The following is a 20,647-nucleotide window of genomic DNA, read 5'->3' as shown; positions in this document are numbered from 1 at the left end:
GACATTCTGTGACATCCAAAGGCACTTAAGCTTGTCACAGCTTGGAAGTGCTACTGGGCATCTAATGAGTGGAGGTCAGAGGTGCCAGCAAACATTCCACAGCTCAGGGGACAGGCCTCAACAAAAGATTATTTAGGTCAAAATATCAACAGAGCTCAGGCTGAGGTACCCTGTTTCCAGCATTCAGTGGAGAGGGACTTGATTCAGCCAGAGACGGACCAAATACAAAAGTGATTCTTGTCCTCAGAAAGGCACAGGGCTACGTTGTTCAGACTTAGCCATGGCTGAAGTGTCCACATCCTGTTAGGCTAGGCTGTGGCCCTTACGTAGTTTTTCCAGCTCACCTTGTTCAAGAGTGGCCTATGGAATTTACATAATGTTTCTTTGGGTTAAAACCAGGACTGGAAAATGTAACCTCTAAGAGGAAACAAACAGAAAATGAGAGATCTGTGTAATAATGGAAGCTGAGGCGTAAGGTTTAGGTTTCCTATAAAGCTACTCGCCCTGTCCCTGCCATGTCCCGCCTCTCCAGGCCAGCAATAGATCCTAAATGGCCCTATGCAAGTGTGTGGAGAGAGAGAGAGAGAGAGAGAGAGAGAGAGAGAGAGAGAGAGAGAGAGAGAGAGAGAGAGAGAGAAAGAGAGAGAGAGAGCACTTGGGATTCACATCCGGACTTCACTCAGCACTGTCTGGAGTGTCTTATCTTCTTTAATCTTGTCTCTCCATTAGTGAAAGCTAGCTAGCCATGGCCCCACATCTTACAGGCTGTGGACTGTTCATGAAGAATGTCCCATAACAGTCCCCCACATAACTCAGATGTGTTCTGAGTACTCACCTGATAATGCTTTTACACACAGTGTTCCCCTCCGTGAGGTGGGGGGGTGGCGGAGTGGGGTCTTTATTGGATTTCTTCCCATTACCTCTGTGTATGTGAAGCTTCTCTTGGGTGAGATCCTCTTTCTTATGCTACACTGGAGAAATATTCTCTTATATTATGAAAGAGAACCATTGAACTCGATTTACTTTACTCACAACCCAAGGAGGTGATTGCTTCCAAGAGGATAATATACCCCATTAAGAGGAGAATGCCTAGGACAAGGAGGCAGACCACAGCATGTACCTTTCCATTTTCCAAGCGGGAAAATCCTGAGATTAACCAATACCTTGGTGTCTGACAGTACTTTATGCAGTTTCACCCAGACTAAATTTGCTTTTTAATTCCAGTCCGGTTTTCATCTTTTCTGGATTTTTTTACACTCAAAATCAAAACACCGTCAAAGATTATGTAGAAGGTTGAAATAAAATACGTCATCCTTTGACTGACATCGGAGTTTCTGGTATGAATTAGAGAGGTGGCCTGTATACCACATATGTGCTGTTTATTAAGTTTCATCTGATGATAGACAGCTATCATAGCACACATGATTTTTCATAATTGCGCCCCCCCCCAATTATGTGGAGCACACTATTTTGAAGGTAAGTGAGCTGTGTATTGTGATGTGCTATGAGTTCCCGAGAATAGAAAGTCCTATGAGTAAACTCTCCATGAACACAGCAAGACTGAGAACAATAACAAAAGCTTTTATCTCCGGGGCCAGTGGAATCACATTTGATTTTCCATTTCACTTCAGCAAGACAGCGATCTGCCTGGAGGAGGCTCCCCCCAACAAATGTATACCGTTTTCACTTTAAGCTTGGGCCTTGTGCTCTCTGCTTGGGGAGGCAAACCATCCAGTCCAGCTGTGTGGCTGCCTGGGGGTGGTCCTTGCCAGGTGTCTACCTGGTGCTGTGTGATGGGAACACTCGGAGGTGGGCTTACCGGAGGGGCTACCTCCTAAGCAAAGATGGCAAGCCAAGAGGTGGAGGCAGACGTGGACCCAGGTATCTGTCCTCTGTTCCCACTGTCCTCCACCAGGGATGTGCGAAGGATGACCCACAAGCCAAAGAGTATAGGCAGCTGCCTGGTTTTGCAATAAAGTTTTATTGGCATATCTCCTGCTCGTTGGTTTGCATATTTATGTGGCTGCTTTTGTGCTATAGTGATAGTGTTAAGTAATCGGGGAAAAGCTCATATGGACCATAAATCCTACAATATTTAGGTAGTACCTGTCCTTTGGCCTAAGCACTAGGTTATATTTTGAGAACATCCAAAGATTGACTTTAGGCGTATAGAGAATAGAGAGAAATAAAACACCAGGGTCTTTGTTCACCGGTCTTTCTGTTGGCAAAGCAAAATATAACTACCTGGAAAGCTAATGAGTGATACCACAGTTACATGATGACGTGAGTCTGCCCTCAGTTCTAACACAGTATGGCTGTCCCTTATGAGCCGGCACGTACTCAATGCATGTGCTGGCCGCCAAACTCAGCACTTTTTGTTTGTTTGTTTTGTTTTTCGAGACAGGGTTTCTCTGTGTAGCTTTGGTGCCTGTCCTGGATCTCGCTCTGTAGCCCAGGCTGGCCTCGAACCCACGGAGCTCGCTGGGACTAAAGTTGCGTGCGCCACCGCCGCCTGGCTTCAAACTCAACACTTCTCATGCATGGTAAAGTTAGACCTTTGAGTGGATACTAGAGAGCTGTTAGCAGACAAGGAGCTCCAGATCTACAGAGCGCCTGAGGATACCCAGCTGAGAAGTACAGACAGTAGGACTCGTTGGGTCCAGAACCTAGGCTCATCGCCATGCGCTGAGCAGTACAAATGGTGAGTACAGGTGGCCTGCCGCCGCCGCAGCAGGAAGGGGTATGACGGAATAGGGTCAAAGCAATTTTGCTGTCAGTCAACAAATTCTGTCACCAAGCCCCACACGGGATGCCACTTGGTCCACACGGTGTTTTCTCACAGGTGAGAGCTGCACCCTAACCCAGTTGCTCGAATGTTTACTGACGGCAGAAGGCTAATGGGAGAAACAGCGGATCCCTAGTTTCCCAAGGAGAACATGTTTGAAGCACTTCACTCAGGACTGAGCTAACGCCACCCACCCCACAGGTGGGGCCTGGCAGCTGTGACCTGGAAACCCACTCTTCTTCCCCAGCCCGGGAGACCACACAGAAGACAGAAGAGTCAAGGCCCAGCTGCACGCTGGCTCCTCACGTCAGGGTCCCTCTGCCAGTTCGCTGCTCTGTGGGACCAAGATGGCAGAGTTGGAACGGGAAGAGGAGGCTGTGAAATGGGTAGAACCGTCTAACATCCAGATCAGGCCCCACCGTTTGAATCACCAGCAGACTCATTCTGAGACTGCAGAATGTGCAGGTGATGTTTTTCTAAAGGGCAACCCCGGTGCTTCCGAGAGAGGAGGCACCATCCCTCTGACACACACACTTATTCCATCTTCCGGAGACTGTGCTCTGCAGCTGGGCCAGTCACAGCAGCATGGGTTCAGAGGCCACCAGGCTGCAAGTGCCTTGTCCTGGCGGTTGCCCAGGGGTAGAGTCCGGGTCACCCTAGAAACCACCTTGCCTGGAGTCCTCAGAAAGTCGGAGAAGAATAGGCCTACATTTAAATGAGACACTAAGATGTTGACTCAAATCAGGATTTCTGTGACACTTGTTACCTGGTGTTAGCAAAGCTTCATGATACCTCTGAATCCCCCGAGGTAATATCCTTGACTGAACTCAAGGCAAAGATTGGAATCCACACAGTGTATGTGGAAGATGATCCCAGGAAACATTGGTAGATGATACGCATTAAATTGTGTCCACCAAAATAGGCCAGAGCGCCGCCCCCTTAGCCCCTGTGAACGTGATATGTGTGGGGTTTATTCAGATGGGCCTTAACCTAACTATGCTGGTGTCCTTATAAAACGGAGATAGTTGAACACAGAGATACACACGGGGAGGACACCTCATGAAAACGAAGACGACTGAAATGCTTCTGCAAGCCAAGATCTGCCAGCACCCCCCCAGCACACTGTCAGGAGCTGGGGAAGGAATGTGGGCGGAATGTCCCTCGCAACCCTCAAAAGGGACAAAAGGGACAGGCCCACTGACACCTTGAGTTTGGATTTCTAGCTTCCAGAACTGTAGAACAATAAATTTCTTGAGTATGTGGTTTTTTATTTCTCTCTCTCTCTCTCTCTCTCTCTCTCTCTCTCTCTCTCTCTCTGTATGTATGTATGTATATGAGGGGTGCACATATGTGTATGCACACGTGTATGTGGAGATCAGAGGACAATCTTAGGTATTGTCCCTGGACACTATATACTTTTTTTGAGACAGCATGTCTCACTGGCCTGGAAACTCACAAAGTAGGCCAGGCTGGCCAGCTAGTGACCTCAGGGGTCAGTCAGTCTCCTGTTCCCCAGCACCGGGAAAACATGTGCACCACCATACCACGCATTTTTAAAAAGTGGGTTCTGAGCTCAACCTCAGGTGTTCACATTTACCTTACCAAATGAACCATCTCCCAGTTTAAATTTCAGTTTTTAACGGCAGTTTTTTTTGTTTTTTTTTTTTTGTTTGTTTGTTTTTGTTTTTTGGTTTTTCGAGACAGGGTTTCTCTGTGTAGCTTTGCGCCTTTCCTGGAACTCACTTGGTAGCCCAGGCTGGCCTCGAACTCACAGAGATCTGCCTGGCTCTGCCTCCCGAGTGCTGGGATTAAAGGCGTGCGCCACCACCGCCCGGCCTTAACGGCAGTTTTTAATGGCACATTGTTACCGATACATTAGCTTTTATGGATGGAACACTGTTTCCCCTCAGAAAACTATGTTGAAAACCTTTTGGTTCCTGTGTATACATACATGTTCATGTTTGTGTGGGTGAACATGTGTATGCATGTTTGTGTGCATGTACACATGTTGGAGGCCAGAGATCAAACTTGGTATCATTCCTCAGATACCATCTATCTTGATGGCTTTTTGGTTTTTTTAAATTTATTTTTTTTTTTTTTTTTGAGACAGGGTTTCTCTGTGTATTCCTGGCTGTCCTGGAACTTGCTCTGTAGACCAGGCTGTCCTTGAACTCAGAGATCCATCTACCTCTGCCTCCTGAATGCTGGGATTAAAGGCATGTATCACCATACCCAGCTGTAATATATGCTTATAAATGTATGTTTATATATATTTATAAATTAATATTTAATTTATTATTTAATTAATATATTAAAAATATATATTTTAAGACAGGATTTCTCTGGGACTTGCTGATTAGGCTGAGCTGGTTGGGCACAGGCCACCCCGACATTCTTCCAGGAAGGAGGTCATCACCACATATGGACTCTGCCTAGGACCAGGACCAAGAGCCCAAGAAAACTTTTCTTTATAATTTACACTGTCTGTGGCATTTTGTTAACAAAAAAAATGCACTGAGGAAATGGTGAGGAGATGAGCCTCACCATAGCTAAATAGCTAAAGTTGCAACTTCACCATGAGGGCAAATTCTAGGGAGCCTTGTAGGAGGGGTCCCTGATAGCCCCATAACCCTGCGGCACAGATTTTCAGTTCAGCCATTGTTCAGATTAACTACAACGCGTGAAGTGGACTAAACTAGGGCTTCCCAGATGCATGGAGGCTCCTCTCCCGGCAGCCTTCCTATCTTGAAAGGATCATTTGAGGAACTGTGTGCCCTTGGTACAGACCGCCGGGAGGGAGATCGTTCTCCAGGAGTCTCTGTGAAACAAGAAAGATGCTTATCTGGGCCGGTGGCCGTGCTCTGTGCTGGGAGTAAGCCGCACAGCGGAAAGGGGCAGGACCCCACCTGGAGGAGGCGTGGCCTCTACCCCGGGTTCCGCAGCGCCCCCCCCCGCCCCCCGCCGAGGGGAGGGCGGTGGCCTCTTCATCCAAGACCCAGCCGGCAGGTGGGAGGGGCTACCAAGAGCCACTGTTGGCTGTCTGGGTTTCTGAGGGTGGGGTGTCCTGTCCCTTCCACCATATCTGGTCTTTGTTGTTGTTGTTTTCCTCCTGTCTCCAAGCAGCACACAATCCCAAGCTCCCCTCTCAAAGTCCATGGCCAGTATCAGACAGACCAACGAGCAGCTCCTACTTCCGGGTCACTACAGCACTGCATGTGGGTCCTTCACCGAGATAAAATGAGGTTCCAGTGAGGACAGGCTGCCCCTCACCTGCTGCTAGCCATGCACCTCTGGGCCTCATCGCTCCTCCTGAAATACCGGGACATCACTAACAGTGCTACAGCATTCATTGTCCTGAGCCTGTAAACACAAAAGCCACCCCCTCTTCACTGAGCGTCTGTTTTGTTCACTTGTAGCACCTCATCTGACATTTCTTTGAAATGTTTATTCCGAGGCCATCAGCTGGGCACTACCACACAGCCTCTGATGCTAAGTACTGCTTGCTCAAAAACTCAAAATAGGTGTGCTCCGTGTTTTCTTTCTGATAAGTGGTTTTTGTTGTTGTTTCTCGCTATGTAGCCCTGTCTTGGAACTCTGCGCATAGAGCAGGCTGGTCTCAAACTCAGAGACCCACCTGCCCCTGCCTCCCGTGTGCTGAGATTGAAGGATGCGCCGCCATGTCTGGGATAAGTGTTTTTGATTGTTGTTTTGGTTTTGTGCTTGGTTTTTGAGACAGGGACTCTTGTCACCCAGGCTGGCATTGTGTTGTAGGGGAAGCTGGCTTTGAACACGTCATCTGCTTCTGCTTTTTGAGTGTTGGGATTGCCATACTCAGCTCATGAAGTGTATCCTTTCCCTTTGTGTGTGTGTGTGTGTGTGTGTGTGTGTGTGTGTGTGTATGTGTGTGTGTGTGTGTGTGTGTTTGCCCCCTCCCACCATTGATGTCTTTCAAGGCACATTCTTGTGCAGCTCAGGCTGGCCTCAAACTTGTTCTATATTGGAGAATGAGCTTAAATTTCTGACCCTCCAGCCTCTACCTGGGATTGAAGCGTGTACCACCACCAGTGTGGTCCGAGGATTCACCCCAGCACTCTGTCCATACCAGGCAAGCACTCTACCAACTGAACCCCATCTCCAGCACATGAAGTGCATTTTTTCCAAGATTGATTTATTTTGTGTGGATGAATGTTTGTCTGCATGTATCTATGTGCACCCGGTGTGCCTGGTGCCCTCTGAGGTCTGAAGGGGGTGTCAGGTCCCCTAGAACTGTAGTTAAAGGTGGTTGTGAGCTGCCATCTGGGTGCTGGGGACTGAACCTGGGTCCTCTGGAAGAGCAGCCAGTGCTCTTAACCGCTGAGCCGTTTCTCCAGCCTCAATGGAAAGCATGGCCTTCAATAATAGAAAAATCACTTGTTCTTCTCTATTTGGTTTCTGTCTTTTTCCTGACTAGCTTGGCCTAGCAGGACAGCCCATCCCTATTGGAGGTGAGCTTGGTAGTCAGGTCCTAGGACCAGTGGGTCACTACCTTATCACCATGGCTCTGTTTAGGCTCAGGAAAGAATCATCATACACACAAAAAATAAATAAGTAAAATAAAAAATAAATGCTTTTCAAAAGTGTAGTATACCTGTTGATTCTGCGAAAATCCAACTAATAAATATGATCACTCATGGCCTTAACTACATTAGAAAGTAAGAATTTACTATAGCTTTTTCTTAAATGACATTCTCCTAAGTATACTAAGCATTTAGATAGTTATGTTCTCTTGCACAAAGTTTTCCAAAGGCCCCATCCAGTGAGTGAAGGTTCCTGTTACTTAGTAAATATTTTCCCCCTTTTCAGCCTAACTCCCCTATCATAATGCTAGCATCGTCTACACGTACACATGTTTATAACAAAGTACTTGGGTTACTTGCACACGTATTGAACTTCAGTTGAACATCTGCAGAGGCAAAATGCGCTTGTGTGCACGTGTGGCATATGCGTGTGTGCAAGTGTGCTTGGCGGCACTAAAGGCTGATGTCAGGACATCTTCCTCCATCCCTTCTCCAGCTTATATTTTGAGACAGGGTCTCTCACTGAGCCTAGATCTCACTATTATAGCTCAATTGGAGAGCTGGCCGGTGGTCCCCTGGGACTCCCGTATCTGTCCCCAGAGTTGGGGTTACAGGTGCACACAGCCACCTGTTTTTATGTGGGTGCTGGGGAGCCGAACTCTGGTCCCATGTTTGCGCACGTTGCCCACATAGCCGTCTCCCTAACCCAAGCGAGACGATGTGTCTGAAGAGACTGTTTAGGGACAACACTCCAAACCAAGAGAACTAGACCTTCTTCCTGAGCCAGCAACCTGGGGCTCTCTTCCGTGGTCACTCTGCCCTGAACTTTAGATGCCTGGCCAGTTGACAGACCATTGTTCTGCTATTTAAAACCAAAACAATTCCAGACTTGGACGCTGCTAGAAAACATTCCATCCCGAAGTTAAAAATCCCTACACAGCCCAATCTTCTCTGTGTCTCTGGTGTCAAGGAGCCATTTTGTGCCCTTCAAAGTGACAAGAGTTTTGTGAGGAATTGCTAGATGAAAGGAAACCAGTAATTAGACCAGCTTCAAGTTTAAAACTTTGTATTTAAAGAAAGGAATGTGCTTTTCCAAATCAATGCAATCGAGAAAGTGCCATGGAGATAAAACCCTGTTTCTTAAGTCTTCCTCCGGTGTCCACCTTGGCCCCTTTGGGTAGCAAACATTTGTAGGACTTCGCCTGCAGCTCATTTTCAAGTCTTCAAGTAGCTCCCTCCCAACACAGAGACTTCAAAGCTCCGAAAATTAGAAGCACCCCCAGCCCAGAGAGCTATTCCCTGATGAGGTGGCCATTGAAATGGAGTTTGTTTTATCAGGTCTTTCTCACGGAATTACAGACTTGAACATTTAACAAAGCAGCATTTGCAACGGGCAGGTGAGAGCCGGCCAAGATTTTCAAGGGTATTTCACAGGACAGGTCAGCAGGGAGATGGATGGGTGAACAGTGGTGGATACAATTATTTGACTTTCTGGGTTGCTCTTTTGAAGCCTCAATGCGTAATAGAAAGAAAAAGAATAATCCTCTTTGCCAACCTTTTGTAGTTCGATCTTTATTGTTCCCAGCGAAGCCCAAAGAAAACGGGCAAGATTCATTTTGTCTAGAAAGCATTTGTGTATTTTATATGGGTCTGGGCTTTGAAGCCCTGATAGTTAAGTGGGAGAAAAGACAAAGATTTTTCTCTGCTCCGAGAAATCAAAGGAGGAATTTCTGAAGCCCTCTAGTTTAACTCAAAACAGTCCTGGGTGGCATTCCATCCATACATGCTTTCTTTGCTACTGAACTCAGTGTGGAAATTAGCACAGGTCGACAGAAATGATGGAAATGAGGCCAGACCATACAGCAGTGTGCCGGAAGCCACATTGAGACTCTTTTTTTTTTTTAAAAAAAAAAAAAAAACAGAGAATATAATTTCCGGCATTGTGAATGTCCAACTCTAAGAAATGGACCTGCTCCATGAGCTGGTCGGGCCAATCATCTATGGGACAGATACTTGCAGAGTATTTAATGACTGTTAATCAATAATGGAATTAGCCAGGTAGCTTAGATAATCAGATACCAAAAATAAACGAGCTTGACCAACTGCCTTGATGGCCAAGGCAGTTCTCTAGGGGCTACCTGGTTGGAGCGCTTGCAAGAAAAGAAGTATCAAATGTACGTTGGCTATTTTGCCCCAAAACACACGGTGACTATTGTGGAAGGAACTGGTGAGAATGTGGGGAACTGGTGACATTTTCTGATCATCATTATGTGTTCCTGAAACTATCTGTGTACTGGCCTCAAACTCTGAGAAGAGCTCACGATAGGGAAACATTTGTGTGGTGTTTTTAAACTTGAGTTCCGAGAACAACAATTTTCCACCTTATTTTGCCATTTTAATGCGATATGTGTGATGATTATGTGTCTGGGACTCCTTCTGTATCTGGGCTTAGTGTTGGGATGGGCAGGGTCTCCAGGTGAGAGTAAGGTGGAGTTAGCATTTTCAATCTTGGAAACCAGGTGGAGAGAGGTGCAGTGAAGGAAATGCCAGGCTTACTTTGGGGACAGGAGTTCCAGGGGATTGGGACTGTCACAGCTCCTCTTAAAGACACATACCATACACACAAGGCCACAAGGTGATATACACATATACACATACCTGCAGATACCAGTATATGTCCATCAGCATACAGAAGAGTATACACATGGAACACATACACTAACACAATCATACCTTCATATAGAATACACCCATACCAGAATACACACACACACACACACACACACACACACACACACACACACAAAATCACCTTAGACTCTGCATCTATGAGGATGCTATCTATCCCTTTAGATTCTATCCAAAAACCACACTGAGTGAAGACATGTTTTTCGTCTGTGTATGAACACCAGGGCATAGACACTTGCGCCCACCAGAGCATGGGGATAAATGCCCTGATAGGTATGTTCACCAGCATCCACACTGAGCTTTGAACCCACAGCACTTAGGCTTATGCTATTCCATAACAAGTCCATCTGGCTCTCCCTGCTTCTCCCTGAAGCAGGCTGATCACCCTATCCCACTCCCCATATTCCCTTTGAACAATAGGATGCATTGTTCTCCGCTCCCCCTCTCCAGACTCTCTCTGCTTCTCCCTCCCCTGTGACTCTTCTCTTGGATTCTCCCACCATCACTTGGGGTCCAGGAAGAACAGGCAAACTATACCGGTATGCATGGCTGGCTTTCCAGTCTCTACAGCAAGAGAGTAGTGGGGATTGTTTAATTCTAAGCAGTGATGGCGGTGTTAGTATATGTTTTGAGCCATGCTGTCTTCCCATCGCCACAGGGAGGCTAAGGCAACAGCATCTACAGTGCCTCAGCCTGTTGCGTGGACAAACGTCCCGCTGAAGTGGTCACTCTAGGAGACTGGGATATTTGCATGTCTGGCTCTGCAAGGCTTCCTGCTTTTTGCTCCAAGCATCAGCCTTCTTAGGGGCCCTTACTTTGCCCATCAACAGCACAAAGCCTTGCTCTCCCTGAACATAGCCTAGGCAGATGCACTGCTCGGTGCTAAATGTAGATGTAATTGCAAACTGATTGAAGATATTTGTCACTCATTGACAATTTTGCCATTCTCTGGGGACTTAGTTTTGAAAAGTTCACTTTAGAATCGATGTCTAACATTGTCCTCCTATTCCTTGAAAGAATTAAATACCCCTAAAACTTTTCACTGGGTCAAGATATATTTCTAACAGATCGATTTAGTCAATTGTTTGGGACCAGCCCCTCTCAAATATGGTTTAATTTACATTTTTAATTTACTTTTCATGCATAAGGTAGGAGGGGGGTTGAGCACACATAGGAATGGATTGAACTGCGAACTGAGGTATGTCTCTCTCAAGGAAACCTCCCCAAATGCTTACATTTATTAAGACTAGAATGGAAAATATGGGTTTACTAGGTTTGGGGAAAATATGAGTCCAGATCTATAATAATATGTCAAAGATGAGCAGAGTCCTGTTCTTAACAAGCCCATATTCCCCAGTCAGCAGAAAACTGTATACCAAACCAAGATATTCAGTGTCAAAATGATTCTTTTTTACTTCAAAATTTGAAAAGAAAATAGAACGAGGCACTTCCTAAGGGGAATTCTTTAAAGTCTTGCTTCAGAACTCAGCCTTCCTGTGTGTGAGAACGCCAATCAATAGCACACAGGCAGGGCAGCCACGGAGAGTATTCCAGCACATACTGTGAACCGAGGACCAGAGAAAATACGGTTGAGGCCCAGTCCTCCTCTTGAGCAAGTCACCAGATGTTTGAAAGTAATTTTCTCCGTATTTTTATGTTTATTTTTATTTGAGACCAGTCCCAGGTAGCCCACTCTGGCTTCAAACCTGCTGTATAACCAAGGATAAGCTCGACCCCCTGGTCCTGTCCACCTCCAGATGCTAGGATTACCAGCATATGCCGCCATCCCAAGACTCATTTTCTTTACTTATAGGAAGAGAATTCGACAACTTTCTGAGCTATGGGCCACAAGATAGTCGAGATCATACAAGTGTTCTCTGTAAACACCAAGGATGGTATTCAAGAAAAGAGCCATCTGGATGAGCTTGGATCCTGACTGTCCTTATTCTAGAACTTTCTGTTTACTTTCCTCCTGGAGTCTGAAACTGTTACTAAGTAGCACACAGCCAACAGACGAGGGACCATGGGAGTGTCCACGCATGTCCACCACTGCGATCCAGTTACTTCACACATCAATATTCTTTCTCACCAACCAAGTCCTGCATGGCCCCCAGTAAATCTGCAGCCGGTATGTAAGCACAGAACAAGCCAGAAGATGTTGGCATTTTCAAAGCAGAGGCCTTGCCTACCAAGTTTAAAACAATGCGACAGGGTGGGAGTCCCAACCAGAAGCAGCATTTGGAGTTCTGGGTAGAAAAAAAGATTATGCTTCAAATTCCGACAGTCAATACCAGTGAGGTAGGGTGGGGTGAGACTAGAGGGCTAGGTGAGAAAGCCTTCCTAAAACCTTCGCAATGTCCGACCACGGGTAGTTCATTTTGTAGCTGAAGGGAATCTTCAACAGTTCTCATCATTCTTTATTGCGCATGTGAGAAAATGAAGCCTCAGAGAGACATTTCTGCCCAAGTTTACTCCGCACTTTAGTGAGAGGAAGAAAAAGAAAGCACACTCTAGCCGGGTTCCCGCCTTGCTGCGCTGGGAAAATGATATTCTACTCTGGAGACTGGGAAGTTGGGAAACTGAGGCACACTTCCCAAGCACTCTGAGCCTGGCCACTCCTGAACACTATCTCCACTCTGTGAGGAGGGCACCACCCCCGCCATCTTAGGAAGGAACAAGCTGAGGTGGGCCCCTCACCGACTGACAGAGGCCACGCAAGAACCCCGACTTCCATCCAGACCTTTCCTTCCTGCACAGTTTCCGCTCTCCTTCACCATACAGCATGATCCAGAAAGACACAACCATGTGTACATGGTCATGGAGAGAAAGTCACATTCTTTTCTCAAAAAGATGATTGAGTCTGAAGTCCCCCATGCAACGCTCTGTTGACCTGTTCTTTTAATCGCCCGTCTTGAATTACACACACACACACACACACACACACAAACACACACACGCGCGCGCGCCAATAAAGAAAGCTACATGGATATTTTTCCTGAAAACAAGAAGCATTAGAAATAGCCTAAACATCCGCCAAGAAGGAAATACTGGAAAAAGCATGATGCATGAGTTTGCAAAGTGGTCATGAGGACCAAACATGGAAGTCACCCGGGACTGTGATTCAAGCTATGATCTACAAAATCATCTACTCTGGTGATACTTTTATTGCTTCATTAGTTTGCTAATCATCAATCCCCAGCAACGATCACCTTCTTTTCTCCAGCATCGGAGCAAAAGCAGGAGAAGAAAAGAGTGCATTTGCTTAGCTTTAAGACAGAATGTCAGTTTAGCCGTTTGAAATGATCTTTTCTCCAGGTCCAAAATAAACAGCTGGGTCTGACAGCACAGACCTGCCACACCAGCTACCAGGAGGCTGAGGCAGGAACGTCGCCAGTTCAAGGTTGACCTGGACTATAAAATGAGTAATAGTCCAGCAGGCCGGGCAATTTAGTGAGATCTTGACAAAAGAGAAAATGGAGGTGGGGGGATGGGGACATAGCTCAGTGGTAGAGTGTTTGCCTAGCATGCATGAGGTACTGCTAGTGCCCCCAGAGCAAAACAAGCAAAACTTAACAGTAGAATTTCATACGGTTGAACACAAACACTTTAATAATTGCCTTTTAAAATCTTTAACTTTGTAACTCATGTTGAATTCTTCTGTTCACCTTTGCCTCTTTAATTCCTGACTTTTTCATTTAGTTTTGTTTGTAACATTCACTGTTTAATACTAAGTTGTCGAGAGGAAAGATCCAAATCCAATAGGCCACCTAATAAAGCATTAAAGTTAATTGTGTGAAAACATGGAGACTCCCTTTACCCACTCACCTTCTAATTCACTCAAAAAACCACTGGACTATGTATTGTGCGTTGACTATGTTCTAAACACTGTGCTGAGCACTGGGGATGTGTCTCAGAGCAAATAAGGGTGTCCTCGGGGACTGTGGTCACCGTCCTCGGGGACTGTGGTCACTATCCACACATAGTGCAAAGTGACTGGTTCCAGCTAACAGGTCGAATGGCATGGTTTAATTTTTTTTTCAACCACATTCTCTGAATATTTGTTCCCGTTGGTTGTCATTTTGTCAAAGTAGTAGCTTTGTCATGAGTGGAACTAAAAAAAAAATCAATCTGAACTATTTCTGACCTTTATTTAATTGGTTACCTGATCTAGAGATATAAAAGAAAGGGGGAAAGGGTATTCTCCAATTGTGTGCCTATACTAATTGAATCTAAAGCGAATCTCTGCTGTGCCTAGAACCTACTAAATGGAAATAGAAGACACATACCTGCTGGGTGACTTTTGAAAGAAAAGGTGTATATTCAATGAAAATTGAATCTTATTTGTATTTACTTTTTTTATGTAGTGTCTCACTATGTAGCCCAGGCTGGCCTTGAACTCACAGAGATCCACCTGCCTCTGCCTCCCAAGTGCTGCGATTAAAAGCATGCCCCACCATGCACCCAGCTAGTCTTATTTTTTAAAGAATAAAAGCAAACCTAAACATAATGCTAAATGAATAGAGCGGCTTAATAAACGTAGGCTGAAGTCTCAGGGCTGTTAGTGGAGGTGTTTTGTAGCAATAAATGTAGTGTCTAGTCTACCGAGGCAGAGCAGGGCTGAAGTAGGGAAGTGAAGCGGAAGGCTTGGAAACAGTCAGCGACTGGAGGGCCAAAGAAACGGCGAAAATGCCATCTACGAAACACTATCGACGCCATCACTTGCGTTTCCTTCAAGTCCACCTCCAGAAGCATCACCCAAGATTTGGTGTTGGAGGTATTTGTCTATAACTCCCTAGTCAGTGTCCAGCCACGCCAGCAGAGCTGGGCGGTCACCCTGAACATGTTGACTACGTGTGTATTTTGCTCTGAATTCCCCCCTCTTCTCTGTTTACGTTTTTCACTCTGAAGGAACATTTTCCTACACGGGGTTTTGGAGATACTGAAATCGTAGATGCAAGGTTCATCCTACGTCCACCCCAGGTTTTGATCCACATTTGCCAGGGGACCCACCACTGGGTTTCTGTCCTGGTGTCGGTGTGCCCAGAATTCAGAGAAGGGACAAGTTGCATACTCTGAAGAGGAGATGCCTGTTGGTGCTTTAGAAGTTAAGAATCTCAGCCATATGTTTCCATTTCCTGCTCCTAATAATCAGTTCAATGTCTGTTTATTGGTTGTCCTTTATGTACATGTATGTATGCATATATGCATATATATACATGTATATCTCTATATGTGAAACATGACATTCACTTCTTGCCTTCACATCTCTGCAAGGAAGGCATTAGTGTCTTTGCTTTAGAGGAAACCTAACAAGGCCCAGGAGCATCAAGATCCACTAGGTTGCTTAGGGACTTGCTACTAGGAAACATTATGATTGGCATGCCCCTGCCTGCTGCCTTCTTGGAAGCAGAGCTTCTTACAAACCCGAGGCTTCACACTGGAGATGCATTTCCTCACTAGAGAGTGGACAAAGACTGTACTGATCCCTGGGTTCATTCTTCGCCATGGTGGGGGCAGTTAGAAGGACCAAGAAGCTGACGGTTGGCAGACAGACATGTTCTGTGCCACCCAGCACTCCATCTTAGCTCTTCCTGCCTCAGGGCCTGGACATGGTCATGCGACATTTAGTGGACTGATAGTTCAACACTTGTTTAGACCCCAGTGTCTAGGCTTTCCCAAAGAAACGCAAATGGGAAAGGCATAGGCCTCCTGGGTTTTGGTGGAAATGGCCACAGGCCTCCTGCCCTCCGGGTGGGGTTTGTTTACTGGTCTCAGCAACCACCACCAACCCAGCCACCCTTCATTTCTCTCCCTAACTCCCCTAAGCTCCTACTGGAGCTCCAGAGCTTGCCGACCTGGATCAGGGAGGAGCAGATAGAAGTGGAGAGGGTTGACAATCTCCTCCCTCCAGCTCTTGGGAGCCTGCAGCGCCCAGTCCAGAACTGTTGCCTGCCGCAGCTGGCCCTGAAGTTAGTGAACCTCTCAGGCTGTGAAAATGTTTTGCCCCTGCCCATGAGGCAGGGCTGCTGTGGGCTCTCTCCGGAGGTATCACCCCACAGTACCCTGTGAGTCATACCCGCCAGGCCCTTTCTGAGAAGAGCACTATGAGCATGCAGAAAAGCCGATTGTGGAGCCCTCACAACCCCCCCCCCCCCCGCGGTGCTAGCCCAGCGCTGTTGTGTTCCCTGGTGGTTAGCAACCATGATGGTGGCCGTTCCTGCCCTCCCAACCTTGCCACTCCATGAACTACCGGAGGCGAGTTGTAAAATGGAGGAAGGCTGCTCCTTACAGGCACCATCCTTTGTTTCTCTAGAGTCAAACAGACACTGTCCCATTTCTTGAAAAAAACACCACGTCCCTCCCCACCCCAAGTCTGAACTAGGAAGTGTGCTAAGGCTACACCATGCAGAAAAAGCCAGGCCTCCGAGGGCTGCAGTGAGCACAGGTACAAATTCTCTTCTGGGCTGCTTGTGACTCCTGACCGGGACTTAGCATGTATTCTCCTCCCTGTTCCCGGCATTTCTGTCGCTGTCTCTGGCTGCTTGGGTCCGATAGGGAGCCGCGTGAGTGTGTCACGGAGGCAGAGATGGGTGTGTCCACAGGGCTGGCGGCCATGGCATGGGGACAGCACTGAGAGGGTGGCCATAGACTTGAGTCTCTGGGCCAGAAAGTGGCAACTGTGCCTTGCAAAAGGCCACCAACACACATGCTTCCTGGTACACTTGCCTCCATCTGGTCCCCTTGGCTCTACCCCTACAAGGTGTTCCAGGTCATCCGGGGCCACAGGCTAGGACCCTCCCCGACTGACCATGGTAATGTCACTTGTTGGCAAAGGAGGAAAGAACGGGCCAGAGTGGCAATAACAACCCGAGGGGGAAGGAAGGAGACGTGATATCTGGAAGGCAGAACAGAGCGCGCGCGGCCTAGCTGGTGTTCCCGATCGATCGCGCGCGGCTTCCGTCGATAACGCTGTCTCTCTCCACGCCGACCTGCCTCGGTTGCTCTTTGCTTCGTTTCCCCTCACCCTTTCCCTCCACAGACTTTCTCCTCTTTCTTTATCAATGGACAACCTACAACTGTGTTTTCAAACAGCGGGCACTGAACTGGTACCCAGCATGGCTGTCACAGGACAGGCACCTGCGTGGGACCCAACCCGGTCCTGCCCCTCGGTCCATGGACTTTGGGAGGACAGGTTTGAAAAGAAACCCTAGGTCCTCCGCACCCGTCTGCTGCCACTCAAGCACACAAAGAGCCTCGAAAAGAGCCCAGCCACGGAAACAGCACCCTTACCTGCTCCTGGGACCTGCGCCTGAAGGATGATGCCAGCGAGAACAGCCACCTTCCACTTCATCTTCTACCGGTCCAGGATGGTGCCCAGAGGCAGCTGAGCCTGGGAGGATGGGAGAGAGGGAGGTGTGGAAGGAGTCTCTGTAGGCTTTGCTCTGTGGCTGCCACCCCAGGAAGTGGAGGACCGTGGGCCTTTGAGACAGCACCTGCCAGCTACGCCAAGACACGCTCACACTCCCCCTCTCGGTTCACAGGCAGGAAGCTCTGGAGGTTTGGGGTTTAGGGTGTAAGAATGTGTATCCGTCTGAATTTTGCTTTTTCTTCTATTTGACTGTGCTTTTTACGTACTTTATTTTCTTCTGATTCCTGACTCATTTGTGCCTGACTCCCGATTGCTGAAGTCGGACCCTGGGCATATCTAAGTTCCCAGTGCACGTAAGAACACTGGCCCTTGTGGAGGCCGGAGGAGTGACAGGGTGGCTAAATGTGGAGATCGCCACTTCCCTGGTCGCCTTGTGACCTTGCCTGAAGCATTCAGCATCTCCAGACTTCAGGCTTCTTAATCTAAAGGGCAAAGAAAAGGGATCATTGGAGGTATAGTTCTGAACTTGGCTTCATTTCAGGCCATAAATAGCGTGAAATACTGTAGCTCACTTCGTTTTCAAAATTCTTTTTCCCCCTAGACAGGATTTCACTGTTCAGTCCAGGCTGGTCTTGAACTCGATCCTCCTGCCTCAGCTTCCCAGTTGTCTGGATTACAGGCATGTGCCACCAAACCTAGGTCTAATGCATTTCATCCTTGGAGTCATTTACAATAAGAAAAAGATTAAAAGTTAGGTATAGTGTGCATGCCTGTAAATCTTAGCACTCAGGTGGCTGAGGCAGGAGGATTGTGAGTTTGAGGTCAGACTGGACTAATAGTACAAGTCCAACTTGTGTTATTTAGTAAGACTGCCTCAAAACAAAATAAAAATTAAAACTGAGAAATAAGCAGAACTAAGAGCTGTGAGAGGTATATGTAAAACAAACTTTGAGACAAGACTGAGACTGTGGAAAGAAAGATGTAGCTTTTCTCCTTTGATTAAAAAAAATCTCTCTTAAGCCCACAGTTACTTCTAAATTAATTAATTAATCTACCAAATTGAAAGACAATATTATCAAGTCTGGAGGCAGAGCCATGGCTCAGGTACTTGCTTTCAAGCATGACAACCAGAATTCTACCCCAAAGCCTACATGGTGGATGAGAAAAACTCATTCTTGCAAGATGTCCTCTGAGACACACACACACACACACACACACACACACACACAACATACACATACACACATGCACACCACACAGACACACACTACACACACACACACACACACACACATACAGACACACCCACCACACACAGACATACACACTTACACAAATAAATGTTAAAAATATGTTAACAAATTTTTTTAAAAAAATAGGCCGATTCCAGAGTTTATATGAAAAACTTGACGTGTAAGAATAGCTAGACCACAGAAGGCACATCATCAAATTTCAAAAGTTCTATGGATCAAAAGGAACTAGGAAGAAAATTTAAAAAATAATTCACAGAGTAAATGGAAGTATTTGCAAATCATAAACTGACTATGGTCCAGTACTCAGAATATGTAAGTAAATCTACAATTCAATAAGTTAAAAAAATTAAAATTAGCCAAAGATCTAAACTGCCATTTCTTCCGAGAAGATAGACAAATGGCCAACATGCACATGAGAGACTCTCAGTGTTCCTCGTCACTAGGGAGATGCATGTCAAAACCACAGAGCCACAGGACAACACAACAGTCAATGTCTGTGTGGACGAGGACGAGAAGAAACTGATGTTGCCACTGGCGCTGGAAAGTGGCGAGGGCCTGTGCAGAGCAATTTGACAGCTCCTTAAAATGTTAAACAGAGTTACCACATGGCCCAGAAACTACCAAGTATAGACCCGGAAGAATTGAAAACATATGTTGTACAGAAGCCGCGTACAGAAACGATCTTGACAGCATTATGTATAATGACCCCAGACTGGAAACAATTCGCCACAGCTGAGGAATGGACAAGCGGTCGTGGGGGGTCAAACAATGGGGTATAACAGCCATGAAAAGACGCGAGGTACTGTGAGATGCTACCGCTTCAGGCACGGGGGAAAAAGAAACCAGACTAAAAAGGCCACTTACGGTATGACTGTTTATATAAAATAGCCAGACGAGGCAAATCCAGGAGAAAGTGGATTAGTGAACCGAGGAACCGAGGAGAGCAGGCGATCGGACGAGCTAACGGCTGCTGTGAGGTTTCTGCAGGGGACGATGAAACGTTTTAGAATTAGATGATCATGTGCCAGAGAATTGAAGATGCTAAAAACCGCTGAAGTGCACGTGTTAAAAGAGTGGATTTGTGACACAAAAATTCTCTCCCAATATAAAATAAAGCTAGAACAAATAAAATGTAAGGGATGTGAAATAATCGGCCAGCTAGCCCAACATTAGGAATGAACACCATTGCTAAACGGTGTCTATGACATTATCAGCTCTGCTACCCTGAACGTGCCCAATCATATTTGATCTCACTTCCAAGCAGGCTCAGGCGGGGCTAGTGCTGGGCTAGGAGACTTACACATCCAATTAGTCAAGTTGTTTTAGATAAAAGTAAAAGAAAACTTCAGTAGCACATTGATAGACTTTTAAGTAAGCGGTCCATACTAGATCAACTGGATTATCTATGAGGGGACATACACTGTTCTTATGTCATGCTGTACACAGACATTACCCAAAATGCATCATATATGTAAACACAAAATCCAAAGCAGTAACACTGCTGGAATGAAACATGGGTGAGTGATGTCTGTAACAAAACACAAAAGCACATCTCATATAAGAAAATGATAAACTGGGTCTCATCAAAACATCTTTCTGAAGATGCCATTAGAAAGCACAAGAGCAAGCCATAAGGAAAGAAAATTATTTGCAAACACATCTGTTAGGCTATCTAGAATATCTAAAGAATTCTTTCTTAATAGTAAGATAACTCGCTAGGGAAATGGGCAGAAGGTTTAAATACACAGTCCCCAAAAGAAGGTATGTCAATGACCGATAAAGAGATAAAAAGATGCTGGACATTATGAATAAGACAAAACTGCAGTGAGGTACTATCAGGTGTTTCCTAAAATGTGGGCTAACTAGAGTTCTCACATACCAAGGTTCATCTGTCTGTCCTGTTGTTTCCAGAGGCAACCATCACCCCCCAAGGCTTCTCCACCAGAGGCCTGTCCAGCACCTGCCCTAGTGTATTGACCCAGGCTGTGTCCACAGT

General features: G+C 46.4%; 1 protein-coding gene across 2 annotated transcripts in view; it reads right to left on the bottom strand.

Annotated features, from left to right (window-relative positions):
- Cd247 (CD247 molecule) overlaps positions 1-17,556 on the bottom strand; it is a 74,417-nt gene extending 56,861 nt beyond the window's left edge. The window contains exon 1 of one of the 2 annotated variants that reach the window (XM_076547918.1): positions 17,320-17,556. In XM_076547918.1, the coding sequence (XP_076404033.1) occupies positions 17,320-17,380 (61 nt within the window). In that variant the 5' untranslated portion in view covers positions 17,381-17,556. The remainder of the gene's footprint in view (positions 1-17,319) is intronic. The other variant, XM_006988125.4, reaches the window with a different exon arrangement.
- Positions 17,557-20,647: the final 3,091 nt, after the last annotated feature.

This window comes from Peromyscus maniculatus, chromosome 11 (assembly GCF_049852395.1).
Source record: "Peromyscus maniculatus bairdii isolate BWxNUB_F1_BW_parent chromosome 11, HU_Pman_BW_mat_3.1, whole genome shotgun sequence".
In the NCBI taxonomy this organism is placed as follows: Eukaryota; Metazoa; Chordata; class Mammalia; order Rodentia; family Cricetidae; genus Peromyscus; species Peromyscus maniculatus.
The sequence above is the reverse complement of the archived record's forward strand: the minus strand, read 5'-3'. Positions and strand labels throughout refer to the sequence as shown.